The 13,465-nt window shown below is 46.6% G+C and overlaps 1 protein-coding gene across 2 annotated transcripts in view; it reads right to left on the bottom strand.

Annotated features, from left to right (window-relative positions):
• Nucleotides 1-220: 220 nt before the first annotated feature.
• The window catches only part of NALCN (sodium leak channel, non-selective), a 375,909-nt gene continuing 362,664 nt past the window's right edge, over nucleotides 221-13,465 (bottom strand). Inside the window, exons 39-44 of one of the 2 annotated variants that reach the window (XM_062193965.1) lie at nucleotides 12,775-12,890; nucleotides 9,997-10,154; nucleotides 7,285-7,435; nucleotides 5,900-6,049; nucleotides 3,870-3,987; nucleotides 221-1,857 (exon numbers count right to left, since the gene is read on the bottom strand). In XM_062193965.1, coding sequence (XP_062049949.1) covers nucleotides 1,664-1,857; nucleotides 3,870-3,987; nucleotides 5,900-6,049; nucleotides 7,285-7,435; nucleotides 9,997-10,154; nucleotides 12,775-12,890 — 887 coding nt within the window. In that variant the 3' untranslated portion in view covers nucleotides 221-1,663. Of the gene's footprint in view, nucleotides 1,858-3,869; nucleotides 3,988-5,899; nucleotides 6,050-7,284; nucleotides 7,436-8,067; nucleotides 8,386-9,996; nucleotides 10,155-12,774; nucleotides 12,891-13,465 lie in introns of those variants that run through there. The other variant, XM_062193966.1, reaches the window with a different exon arrangement.

Raw genomic sequence — 13,465 nt, 5'->3', positions numbered from 1 at the left:
CTCCGCCTAATCGGCACTGGTGTACGTGGAACATTCTGGCTCAGGGAATGGAGCAGAAACAAAGACCAGGGACAGAGTTTCTGGCAACTAATTATGGACTGAATATTCAGGAGAAGATCTGCGAAGTGCCAGCTGTCTAGTGCCACCCTCTGCCCCACCACACACTCACAAAAAGGCTTGAAAAATTATCTTCAATGTAAATTCTTTTACAAATCCAATCTTTATTTTTTTATATACAAAAAGTAAACTACAAGTGAACAACAACAACAACAAAAAACAATCCTTTCAGCTGCACTGACTTGAACTGCCCATGATCTATCTCACAGTTACAATGAATCATACAGACTGACACCACAACATTTTATTTGTGATACAGAGGAGTGTGGTGTTTGGCTAACTGAGGAATGTTAAATAAAGAAAAAGAGGCCATAAAGCAATCTAGAGTCCCAGCAGTATGAGATAACCACTCTGGAGATATGTTCTTTAGATTCTTTTTTTAAACAACCAGTGGTAATACAGTTAAAAGCCTAAACCCACAACTACTCCGTTGACCCAGCACAAAGGGTCTGAAAGTACTTTTAGTCATTTTGCTTTTCTAATTTTCCCAGAGGACATGAACCAATGATGTGTGCAAAAACTACGGTGGAGTTGTGGGAGATCTAACCTGTGAGTTCAGAGAAAGGTTCTGCAGAAACCATTATTCCCCTAGGGGATTCTGGTAGCAAGGGAGTCCTTTGGAATCTGACAAAGTGAGTGTGTGTTGGGAATCTGTGATTTATGGCAAAATAGACATACTTTGAGTAAGAAATGAAGCCTATGACAACTTCACACATGCATTTTTTTTTAAAAAAGTCTTATTTTTTCTAAACTCAGTAATTAGATGGATTTTAAAGAAACTCAACATTTTTGCATAACTATGTCCCTCCAGTGACCAACTACAGATTTGCTTGGAATCAATTAGCTCCTTGGACCGGTATCATTTCCTGTTCCCTGTGCATATTTTTATTTTTTTATTCAGGCAACAGTTTCATCAGAGGAACTAAGGACAGATGTTAACTTGCTCTGATCTCCAAATGACTTGTACCCATTTTTAAAAATAAAACAAGAAAAGAAATATAATAGTAAAAATTCAGGATCTGTAGTTTGTAAAACTACTATCATTTTAGCATGAGCACAGCGCTGACCTTTTCAGATCAATCATAAATAATAAATTCTCCCAAGAGAAGTATTTCTGGTGGATTGGAAAGAAGAAAACTAAAACTACAGCTCCTGTACCATAAATATCAGCCACTTTGGCTTAGCACTCTGGGGCTGGCAATAACGCAGAAGAGCACAGATGAAGGTACACCTTAGTTCACTGACACAGAACACAGTGCGGGAGAATTTCTGAGTGGTCCACATCTACTGTTGATGTGGTTGCTAACAACCTCAATACTGCCATCGCACAACTGTCCTTGAACACATGACAATAGCCCATCATAGCCACAACTTGGACAGACCAATTATTATGCCTTCCTATGGCAGGACAAAAGTCACTTAAAAAAAATTCTTGTGCCACATTGGGTTTGAATTATGTATCGATTACAGATTATTCACTGGACGATCAAGAAAAATCCTAGAAAATGGTTTTCACCACTAGACCTGCACCTGCTTTGATTTCCACCTAAATGTCCAGAAGGTCATCTCCACTTTCATCACTCTCCACAGTCAGTTGCCTCGTCCACCACTTCTTCACCTCAGAACCACAGGAAGCTGCATCCGTCATGGGGTTCATCTTGCACACTACAGATTTCATCGTCGTCCTCCCTCCAAACCGTAAGTTGACTGAAGACACGGAGTGGCTTATTGGTTTTGGTGCTGTGGAATTGACAAGAGTCTTATGAGCAACTTGGTGTTGCCTCAACATAAACCATTCCTGAACAACCATCATATTCCCATCAGTAACGCTTTTGGCTCCCAAGTCCTGGCCATAAATGTTAACCAACAAACATTTCAGGACTTGGTTCTTTATTTTCATTATATATTACTTGCTTGCTTATTTATTTAATTTGAGAGAGAGAAAAACACAAAGAGATGAGAATGAGAGAGAGGTCCCATCTTCTGCTGTCCTCCCCAAATACGCCCAATGGCCAGGACTGGCCCATGGTTGAAGCCAGGAGCCAGAAGCTCAGTATCCAGGCTCCTACATAAGTGACAGGGACGCCATCACTTGAGCCATCATCTGCTCCCTCCCAGGGTGCACATTAGTAGGAAGTTGGAATCTGCAGAAGAACTGGGACTTGAACTCAGGTACTCTGATGTGGGACGTAGGCATTCCTAGCAGCATCTGAATCATGAGCTCAAACATTCACCGCCCCCTGATAATGTCTTAGATTATGCACAGGAAGAACCAATAGCACCGGTGGCAAAATCTGCTACTTACACCTTTCATTTTGAAGAAAGTACAAAAAGTAGAAACTATTCTAAGTTACCTGCATATAAAATGAGAATGCAAAAATTTTCACTGGACTATGACCTAAGACAAGTGCATTGCATGACACCAGGCACATTGTTAGAGCCCTCTTAAAATGTTCTCTTCTCCTTTCTTCTCAAACTCGATGTGTGCCAGTAGCATGCCCATTTGGTTATCTCCATCTTTGACATTGGGGTTCCATAGGCACAACCCACTGGGGCCACTTCTAACAATATCCTTTCTTTTATCCATTTAAGCGAATACCAAGGATGGTTCATTGTCCCCAAGATGGTCTCTCCTATCTGTCCCTGCAGTGTGGCCCATGCCCCTGTGACCTAGCGATGAGGACTGAACAGCCCACTCTCACACCTTCCAGTTTGTAGCCTGGCTCCAGGTACAGCAGGCGACTGTTCACTCTCTATTGTTGCCAAATGAATCCTCCTGCAACACAGATTCCAAATGTCCTTTCTGGCTTAGAAATCATTCCTGGCTCATAGTTGTCTACAGGATGCAGTGCAAGGGGCTCAGCTTCTTATTTAAGGATTTTCATGACCTGGCCCCACCAACTACTCAGTCTTATTTCCTGCCACTCTAGGCTTTGCTTGATCCAGGAAGAAGAAGATATGACCTCTCTGATCCTTAAATAACAAATTCCAGGACATGCAACAGGATAGTTGCCTCAGGGGTAGCATTAATTATGATCGACTCAACATCCCTAGTCTTGAAATGTAGGCTGCCCTGTCATGTGCTTGTGGGACAAACCTGTTACAGAAAAGTCTGCATCTGTCCTGTCTATTGGGTTGGGCTGAAGGTGGGGCCCAGTTAGAGGCATTGTGAAGCCCTTACTCTACTCTGGCCTTGGTTCTGCACACACAGGGAGGACACTGGGACACGAACGACATTGCTGAACTCCATCCTTCAGCGCCCTTAATGGGGTTATGCTGGCTTTCCAAGCTATTGCTCTAGAAAGACATTGTCTTACTGACTCAGCGAAAGGTGGAAAATAATAGCTTTAGGGAGATTAAACGAGAGAACACACGGAATGCACTTAGAATAGTGACTGGAATACGGAAGTACTACCTAAGTGCACACTGTGCCAGGATGGTGGCCAGTGCAGCTACACACCATCTACTGAGACAGCACAGGAGACTGTGCTGTCTTGCCAGCTCTGTGGTACATCCTAAATGACCATGTACGTCCTAAACTGTGCTTGTATTTGAGATGCCCTGTATGCACACAGGCGGCCTTTGGCAATCCCCTCTTTTCCTTCTGGATCTTGGCTATGGTGTCACATTTTCTTAGTAGATGTTGCCTTCTCAACTGTCGGAGCTGAAAGTGAGGGAGAATACATTCGGACATGCACACACAGTGAGTAGCCTCGATGTGCCTCCAGCAGTGCAGCAATGGGTGTACCTACCAGAGGGCAAGCGCCACTGCCCAAACTTCCTCTGGGGTTTCCCAGCATCGGCTGCGTCCTGCCGGCTCCCTCCTCTGTCGGACAGCGTGGGGCTCAGGAGCTGCTGCTGGCTGCTTGTCTGTGAGCGGCAAATGGCAAGCGGTCAAGGCTCTTTCTTCACACTGTTTCCTCCTCTGCACTGGTCTGGATCTTCCCATAACCAGGAAGGATCAGGACAGCCAACAGGAGTAGCAGCATGGATGCTCAGTGTCCACTCCAGGGAAAAGGGACAGGAGAACAGGTCCAAGGAGTCAAGGGGACCAAATACCCAACGTGGCACATGGCACCAAGAAGACACAGCTTCCAAGTGGCACCTCTCCTTGAGCACTCTGGGTATTCCCCACCCCTCATTCCCTCCATGCCCGAGGACATCTTGTTGTCCTCTCTTATCTGGGCTTGTGCAATGGGGCAGGGATGCTGGCACTGCAGGAAGGGACAGTGGTGGGGACTGGCTGGTTTGGACGCCGTAGCCTACTGTCCACCTGCAGGTCAGCTGGCACAGCTCTATGATGGACCCAGGGCAGACAAAGCTGATGACACCGTGAGAGCAGAAGCTTCCTGCACAGTTTACCCATTCTCTGGTTCTTCCGTCCGTCACCTTTATCTTTCCTACCCAAGGCCTTGGTCTTCACAATGCTTCTGTATCCCCTCTTAGTTTTTTTTAATCACCTCTTGGGATCTTTAATCACAGAGAGTTCGACAACCCTCACTTTCCCCTGCCTGCCTGGCTCCCTCTGATTATCTGTCCAGACCTCATTCTGACTCCACACAGGAGTCAACTGCCATCCATCCTCAGAGCAGACCAACGGCAGGGCCCCTGTGCCCGCTTCCCCTCCCTGCCATTACTGACAAAGCCCCGCAGCCGGTGGCAGGGGAAGCCAACAAATGAAACCCACCCCAAAATGGGCTTTTTGGGGAAGGGAAATGAGAGTGCCTCTTGGAGCACCCTAGTGGGCTGTGGAGCCCTGAGCTTCAGATTCCTTCCCTGGTCTCTGTGGCTGCCGGGGCCTCAGCACAGCATGCTGGGTGGGCTCCACATTGTTCCCTCAGCTCATAACTACAGCCCCCTAAAGGGGCAGGACCTCGCTGCCAGCTGCCTCTCCCAGCACAGGGCTCTCCAGGATTCTGATAGCTCTCTGCATATTTCAAACAGACGTGCAGGTGGAGTTTGGAAATGAAAATATGCTGTGTCTTAGTAAAGGGATGCTCCTGGCACCACTCCCCTGAATCCCATTTGCTCTTCCGATGCTCGAGAAGGAAGGACAAATCCTTAATGACTCTGATGGTTTAAAGAGGTGGAGTGTTTCTATGTGGGTGCAAACTGTTGAAATCTTTACTTAATATATACTAAATTGATCTTCTGTATATAAACAGAATTGAAAATGAATCTTGATGTGAAGGGATGGGGAGAGGGAGCGGGAGAGGGGAGGGTTGCTGGTGGGAGGGAAGTTATGGGAGGGGGAAGCCATTGTAATCCATAAGCTGTACATTGGAAATTTATATTCATTAAATAAAAGTTAAAAAAAAATAAAGAGGTGGAGAACCTATTGAAAACATTTTTTTTTCTGATTTGATTGCAAATCTCTGACTTTCAGAGGGGAAGAAAACACCTAGGAACCAGCTTCATACGAAACACAATCTCCTAAATTGTGTAAAAGACTCAAAGCCGAACCCTAGCCCTGATGTTGGGGTGTTATCCATGATGCTGACTTGTTAGACAATAAAATAGCAGCACTATTGAGTTCTGGACTTTCACAAAGTTTGGCTATTCATACCCATCAAAGTCTCGCATAATCACCTCTTCTGATTCCTGCATGGCAAAGACACAAACAGAACCTGGATGCACATGTTCCCATTGTTTTCTTTAGCACTGAAAACAATTCCTATCAGAACAGGGCCACCTTGTTTGGAACATCCCTGGGAGCAGCACTGGGTTTTGTTGTTGTGAAAAAGAGAACCTCAGAGAATCTGTGGACGGAGGCCACACCTACCTCAGGCTGCGTGTTAGGGTCCTGGCTGTTGGCGTTGACATCCTCGCTTGGCTGAGTGGTCTCAATGCTGGGAGGGTTCAGGAACCGGCTCAGCTCTTGCTGCTGGCTCTCTCTCAGGCTGTGGATGATGCTACAGGACTGCTGCTGTTTCTATGGAAATAGGATCATCCTTCAGTCACAGGAAGACGAGAGCTCAACCTCCCCTTGGCCCCCAGCTCTGCCACTCAAATCACATTTTCTTCTCCAAAGACCTGCATTTTCTTTCTGCAAAGACCTGCAGGATGGGTGACCTCTCAGGAATTTCCTTGAAAAGTTAGTTGCAGGGGTGGGCACAGAGACTGCCTTCCTCTTCCGTTGGCATTTTGTGACAGTGGGGCTATTGTGCTGATACTAGCCTGTGTTTTCTTGAAAATTAAGAAACTGGCTGTGCTATTTTTCCCCTTTTCATGTTAACCTGTGCTTATTATAACAAGGCAGGTTCTCCCTGTCTGCACCCAGACTCTTTCTTGCAAGTTCTAAGAGGCAGAGAGCCTCAAGTGGATGACAAACCTTTGCCCTTGTCTGGGTTGTGGATTCCGGCTGACTGGCCAGTGTTGGCACACACTGAAGCCAGGCTCCTGCACACTCTCTCCATAGATTTGCTTCTTGGAGCCAGCAGTGGCACAGGGGCCCAGACAGCCTTGCTATAGGTGGTTGGGGGTTTCTTTTCTCTTGGAGCTTTTCTGCCCCCAATAGAAAGATGTGTTTCTACAGTTGATGCTGTTCTGAGAAACAGGATAAAAAAAATCTGCTCTCCCTCAGTATTTAGTGATTCCTTGGATTTTTTTTCCCTTTGTATGAAGCATAAGTCAAAAGCATTCATAAAAGTAAATAGTGAATAGAAATACTCACTGGGAATAGTATATGCCAACACAGGATACACGCATTAATTTATGGGCTAGAGGACCTTAGAGTTCAGGAAGCAGAAAATAGATCACTCAACTCCCAGGAGAAGGTGGTCTCTTGTTACAGACCAAGCAACCTCCTCACAGTAGGTTGGCAGTTGTAGTGGTAAATGAAGCTGGTTTTGTGAATTCAGTTGCTAGTTGATATGTAAAGATTTTTGGAATTTTGTGCAGTTGAGTTTAATAAATGGAGATCCTAAATATTTTAATAGACTGCTTTTTAGTACCTTCATGTGATATTATAAACAGGTAAATCTACTGAATGTATCATGGATGGAGCTGAAGAGGGCAGGGGGTGAACATCCTCTGGCCACTGTGAGAGGATGACACAGATGTAATTTAAAGGGACATGAGGCCAATCCTGGTAGGATTTCTTCCCATTACCCATGTAGCGCCCTCTTTTGTCCCTCCTTTAAAGAGTTCAAGTTCAAGTGCACTTACAGCTCTGATGCGCTTGAGGCACTTCTTCAGCCACATGCGGATGGTCTGCTTGGCCACCTCTTCCTCTATGGTGTACTCCAGCTGCTCCCGTGCCAGGAGCTCCTCCAACTGCAAACTTTTCCGGATATCAACGGACCGGTATGAAAGCATGCTAGGGGGTACAAAAGCAAGCACAGCTCCCAGTTACCTGAGATGTAGATTTGCAGGTGTTTCAAAATTTGGAGAGGAGACAACACTCAACCCAGTGGCTGTAGTGTTTGGGAACTAAGAGCTAAGTGACAATGGTTTGGTTATGTCACCTCTGGGTCTCCATTTCCTAGCCTGTAAAATGGGCGTATTCATGGTACCTACCTTAAGAAACAATTCACATGTGTGAGGCACTTAAATTAGTAAGTGCCATCTAAGTGTTTGAACAAAAACAGACCAAGGCTAGGCCATGATGCACAGTGCCAGCTGCCGCAGTATAGACTCTGGAACTTCCTCTGCAGAGGGAAGATAGCTCCCACGCTCAGCTCTGTATCACACATGCCTCTACCCGATTCCTGTTTCTCCTCTCTGACCCCGTGCCTTCCTTATGAATTCTAAAGGCTACAAAGCCAGACTTGAAGATTCATTGGTATGTCAGGCCCAAACAGTGTTGAAATGAAGCTAACACTGCTGATGTGTTCTGGAGCAAGACATTAAGGCCACTCACAGGGCCAATGGGTCCACAGTCAAAGGGGCAACAGAAACCAACTGGCAGCTTGGGGAGCCCTGGCGTAGTCTCAGGGTCCCAGGCTCTCACTCACTCAGCCCCCTGCCTGACCTCTGCTGGAACTCGGGAACACCACTAGAGCTCAAATCCTAGCTTGCAGGAGTGCTGGGGACTTGGCCTTCTCTCCTGTGCTATATCTCTTCCCACCATGGAGGAAAACAATGCATTTGCTCTTCCTTTCCTCTGTGATACATTGGGAATCTGTTTAACTGTTTTTATCCTATGCTGGGCCACAGGACTCCATGACTTTGCCTAGGTCCATCTTTATGACATGCACCCCTATGCTCCAAAGAGACTGATCATTGATTACTGGTGATAACACCACTTCTGTGTGCCTCATGTCCAACCTGAAAAAAAACAGGTGTCACCAGGAGAAAAGACATTCAGAGAGAAGTGACATCCTTTGTTAGTCAGATTTTCTATCCCCTCCTATTCTGGTTTTTAGCTTGTTCCTGGAAGGTGTGACTAATGGGAGGGAAAACTGGTAACTTGAGAGAACTTTTCCCAGGTTCTTTTTATTTTGATGTTACGTATTTCAACCTCAAGCCACAGTGTATTTCTGTACACTTGAGTGTTCCTGAAATTTGTGACAAAATAGCCAATACTTAACTTGTCAGGTATTCGTAAGTTGATTAAAATAACTGCTTCTAGTCGAGGACCCTTAACGGCCTGAGCCATTTCTTAGAAGACTTTTGAATGTATAAAATGTCATACCCGTTATAATAAAGGAAACCCGTTGATATGAACTACGGTTCTCAAATTATTTTCCTTGAAAAGGTGATGATAGAGTAACCTAAGTACTTCCTCATTATTCCATTAGTAACCTCTAGCTAAAGCTAAATGACTGCTGTAACTCCGGAGTACTGGTGAGCCTAAGTGATATTTTTGCACAGCAGCTGGGGCAGTCCAGAATGTGATCTGCAAATGCCTGTGATTTCTCCTGGTGCAAAGTCGCAGGCACTGTTAATGCCACTGTGGTTGGTGGCCCACGTTCCATACGGAAGAAAACGCTGCATTTTCGGAGAGCCTTTTGGGAAAAGGAAGATGCAGTTCCCTCTGCATTTCATCCAGGGGCTCCTGTTGAAGAAGCTCCAATGGTTTGAATGCTTTTCCTCCAAAAAAGGTATGTTGGAGTCCTGGCCCCCGGCACCCTGGAAAGGGACCCCAAGAGTTGTTGTAGTGTAATTAGTCAAGATGAGATCGCCCAGACTAGAGGAGTGAGGAGGACTGGTGTCCTTACAAAAGGAGGGATTTGAGCGTGAGTGTGTGCACCAACACACATACCCACAGATACACACGGGAAGGATGGCCTGTGACGATGAGGGCAGAGATCGGGAAGGCACGTCCACAAGCCAAACACTGGTGGCAACCACAAACTCAGGAGTGGCCTGGATTAGATTCTGCCTCCAGCCTCTCAGAAGGAGCCGGCGCCCCTCCTTCTCCCACCCTGATCTCAGACTCCCTGTTAAGTGGGAGGCAGTGCATTCCTGTTTGCCAGGCCCCTGTGTCTGTGGGACACTGGGACAGTGGCCCTGGCCAACTGATATGCATGCCTCTCCCAGAAAGGAATGGCACAGCCTCCGTCTGACCCTGTGTTCTGTCTGCATGCTCAGGAAATATTAGGAAAATGTGTTTGAGCCAGCAGGGGGCCCAAGCGCCCCAGAGCAAGCCAGGTGCATTCTTATCAGAGCCGACCGTGTGAGAGGGTTTTAATCCCAGTTTTGCCCAGGACCCTTAGCCATCACATAGCTCTTCATGTTATTGCTCCCACCAGGAAGTGGTGGCTGTGCCCCCAGACCCTCCTGCTGCACCCACTCGGATGTCAGTCCTCCGTTGCCCACCCCTCTCAGAAGGCATCCCTACAGGACGGTGAGAAAGGCCGCTTGTGCTTTGTAAGGGCGGTGCACCTGGCATTTTTGGAGAACAGCCTTGCTCTCTGTATTTCCCAGGCTTCCTACCTCAGGACGTCGTGGAAGGTGACGTCACCGCCATTGTGCAGCCGCTCCATCTCATAGCACATGTGCTTAAACAAGAGCTTGTCCTTGTCCAGGTCCACCTCCAGCCTCCCGCGCAGCAGCCGCAGCAGGAACTTCACCCGGAATGTGGGGATCACCCCCTGCGGGCAGAGCAAGCCGTCAGAGGCCGCAGGGACACGCTGGGGCTGCCCTTCTCACAGCCAACCAAGCCAAAGCACACTGCCCCGGAGGCTGGGACACAGATGTGTGCCAAGACTGCATGTGATGAAAAGCTAAGCAGTGCGCTTCTGCTCCCATGGGATCTCACAAGAGTGCTGTGTTTGGAGCCAAGGAGGGTGGTAAGCTCCCCCGGGCTTCCCTAGAACCAACGGGTAAGGCTCATGCAGCTCGGCCCATTGACTCAGCCCCCCACTCAATCACCCATTCACATGCTAGCACAGTTCTCCTCTTCACCAAATGCTATATATGCTTCTTAGTAGCTGTTGTTTTTTTTTTTTTTTAAGATTTTTTTATTTATTTATTTGACAGGTAGAGTTATAGACAGTGAGAGGGAGAGACAGAGAGAAAAGTCTTCCTTCCGTTGGTTCACCCCTAAATGGCCGCTATGGCCAGAGCTAGGCCAATCCAAAGCCAGGAGCCAGGCAATTCTTCCTGGTCTCCCACACAGGTGCAGGGCCCAAGCACTTGGGCCATCCTCCACTGCCTTCCCGGGCCACAGCAGAGAGCTGGTCTGGAAGAGAAGCAACCGGGACTAGAACCCGGAGCCCATATGGGATTCCGGCACCACAGGCAGAGGATTAGCCAAGTGAGCCACGGCGCCGGCCCTCTTAGTATCTGTTACAAGATGCTCTTCCATGGGAGGCTAGCGGCTCTCTAGTTCTTCCCCAGGATTAGAACAAGTATAGACAAGAGAACTGGGCTCCCAGCTCTTCCCTCTTCCTGGACCGGAACAGTTCCAGACCCTGAGGAATCTCAAAGGCGTCACCACCTACCCTGCCAGCCCTGGCTGTCTTTGGATAACACCGGTGACCGTGACTTCTTGTCGGTTGCTAACCTCTCAGTGTGAATGGTGATAAGGGCTTCCCTGTGTGTATTGCATGGAAGCAGGCTCCCAAAGGCAACAGCCATGGAAGCTCAGGTGTATCCAGAGGAGATGAAAGAGCTAGACCAGGTACTCTTCCTACAGGTCATTATCTTGGGGGAGAAATCCTGAAAGGATGGATCTTCAGTGAGGGGGCATCAAGGAGGAAGAGCAAAGTGGGGTAGAGAGGGAAGGCCCTGCTCAAGGCCAGGACCCCTGGGCTGCAACACCTTCACTGGCTCCTTGGTCTCTGCACCCTCCACTGGCTCCTCCTGGCACTATTTATGGACCTTCCCTCAGACCCTCCATGGCTGAATTCTTGTTTGTTAGATGTTAGGTCAATTATCTCCTCCCCATACTCCTTCAACACCATCCCCACTAAAGAAGTCTCTATGACCCCAACCACACTCTGTCATTTTACCTTCTATAAAATACTTATAGCTTATTTTTTAAAATAAAATTTGTTAGAGAAGGAAACACACAGAGAAATCTCGTATCTGCTGGTTCACTCTCCAAATGCCCACAATGGCTGGAGCTGGGCCAGGCTGAAACTGTGAACTCAGTCCAGATCTCCTACGTGGGTGGCAGGGACCCAACTACTTCAGCCATAACGTACTGCCTTCTAGGGTGTGCATTAGCAGGAAGCTGAAATCAGTGGAGCCAGGACTTAAACCCAGATACTCTATAGAGGATGTGCATGTCCCAAATGGTGTCTTAACAAACTTCTTGGAATAGGTAAGTAGTAAGAAGTATTTAGGATTTCATATTTTTCCCCCAGGTTTTAGAATATTTGCATATACATAATGATATGTCTTGGGGATGGGAACTGAGCCTAAACAAAAATTATTTACCGCCTATACATAGCCTGAAGGTGGTCTGATCACTCTTTTTAGTGCACCTGGTTTTGACTGAGACTTGTCACATCAGGTGCAGAATTCCCCACTCATCACATTGGTGCTCAAACAGTTTCAGATTTGGAAACATTTCAGATTTCAAATCTTTGGATTAGTGATGCTCAAACTGTGCTATTACTATGGCTAATCCTTGTAGGACATAAGCTGTGTGACTCCCAGGGCCTTGCTGTCTTGTTCTCTATCTTCAGTGTCTAGAATGTGCCCGAGTGTTTGTTATGACAAAGAAGGAAGAAAAGTGAAAGGAGTGGGATGATGATGAGGAAGAAGAAGAAACTGCTGCTGCTTTGGCTAACGCTAGGAAACTCAGGTAAGCTTCAGGGTCAAAACCTTCAAGTAATAACTCAGAAATGGATCAAAATACCCTTTGAGATAACCCTAAACAATGTGTTTGTAGCTTTAATCAGGAGTGCTGCTCGAAGTTGTGATCATGAGCCTGGTTATCTGCTGTCCCTTTGCTAGTTTCAGTCTCCCCCCTTTTCTCGCCCTGAGCCTAAGGTGGATTCCTTCTGAGCTGCTTTGACTTCCGGTCCCTGATGACCTCATGCAAGTTGGAAGAAGAGGTTGTTCATGGCTGGAAAGGGTAAGAGGAAGAACTCCTCTGTCCTTTCTCCTCCTCACATATTCTGCAGAATTGTCAACAACAGCTTTTTGAAGTTCACCAGTGGTCATTCAATGTAAGTCCACTGCCAGCCACAAAGCCGTGTAAATTTTGAGCTACGTCAACAGATCTCTTGGGGTGCAGCATGAAACAAGTCGTTCTCCTACCTCTCTTTTATCATCCACCATATTCCATATGATTTGGAAGTGGCGAAGATCGTTGTAACTTAAGAGCTGGTCTTCCTCGGTGGAGTAAAACAAGGAGAAATTCTCTACAATTATGGCTGAAAAAAAATTCAGAAGTCGGACAATTATGCTAAGCTGTCACTTTTTTTAGGAAAAGTAAAAACACCTATTATACATAATGGATTTTATCATCTACATTATAAGACCAAATTTTTAAAGTGCTTTTACTACGGCTTCCAAGTTGGCATGTTTTATACTTGGACTCAGCTATTCATCCAGCTTCTGCCTTTACAAAACATGCGGGTCATGAACACAAACACACTCTGTGTAGGTAATACTGATGCCAGCTGGCTTTAACTCTGGGTGGAGAGTTCCAGGGCAGTTTTTAAAGGTCAGATCGAATTGTGGGTGGCCATACAGCTGGTGAACAACATGTATCCTTCAAAAACACAAATGCAATATTTCAAGGCTGACAGTAGCCCTGTCTCATATGTGTTCAGCTCAATCCATGGGAAGGGCTCTTTGGAAATTAATAATTATGATAAAGAGTACGATTCTTAAAATTGCAATCAACTGTCATTTACATGCCTCTCAAAGGTCTTTCCAGCTTCTAGATTGGAAGGCAACCGTTTATAATTCATGCTGTGAGATACCCACCCCAAGCAATCCAAGA

The sequence above is a fragment of the Lepus europaeus genome, chromosome 6, assembly GCF_033115175.1.
Source record: "Lepus europaeus isolate LE1 chromosome 6, mLepTim1.pri, whole genome shotgun sequence".
NCBI lineage: Eukaryota > Metazoa > Chordata > Mammalia > Lagomorpha > Leporidae > Lepus > Lepus europaeus.
Note: the sequence above shows the minus strand (reverse complement) of the source record. Positions and strands in the feature narration are given on the sequence as shown.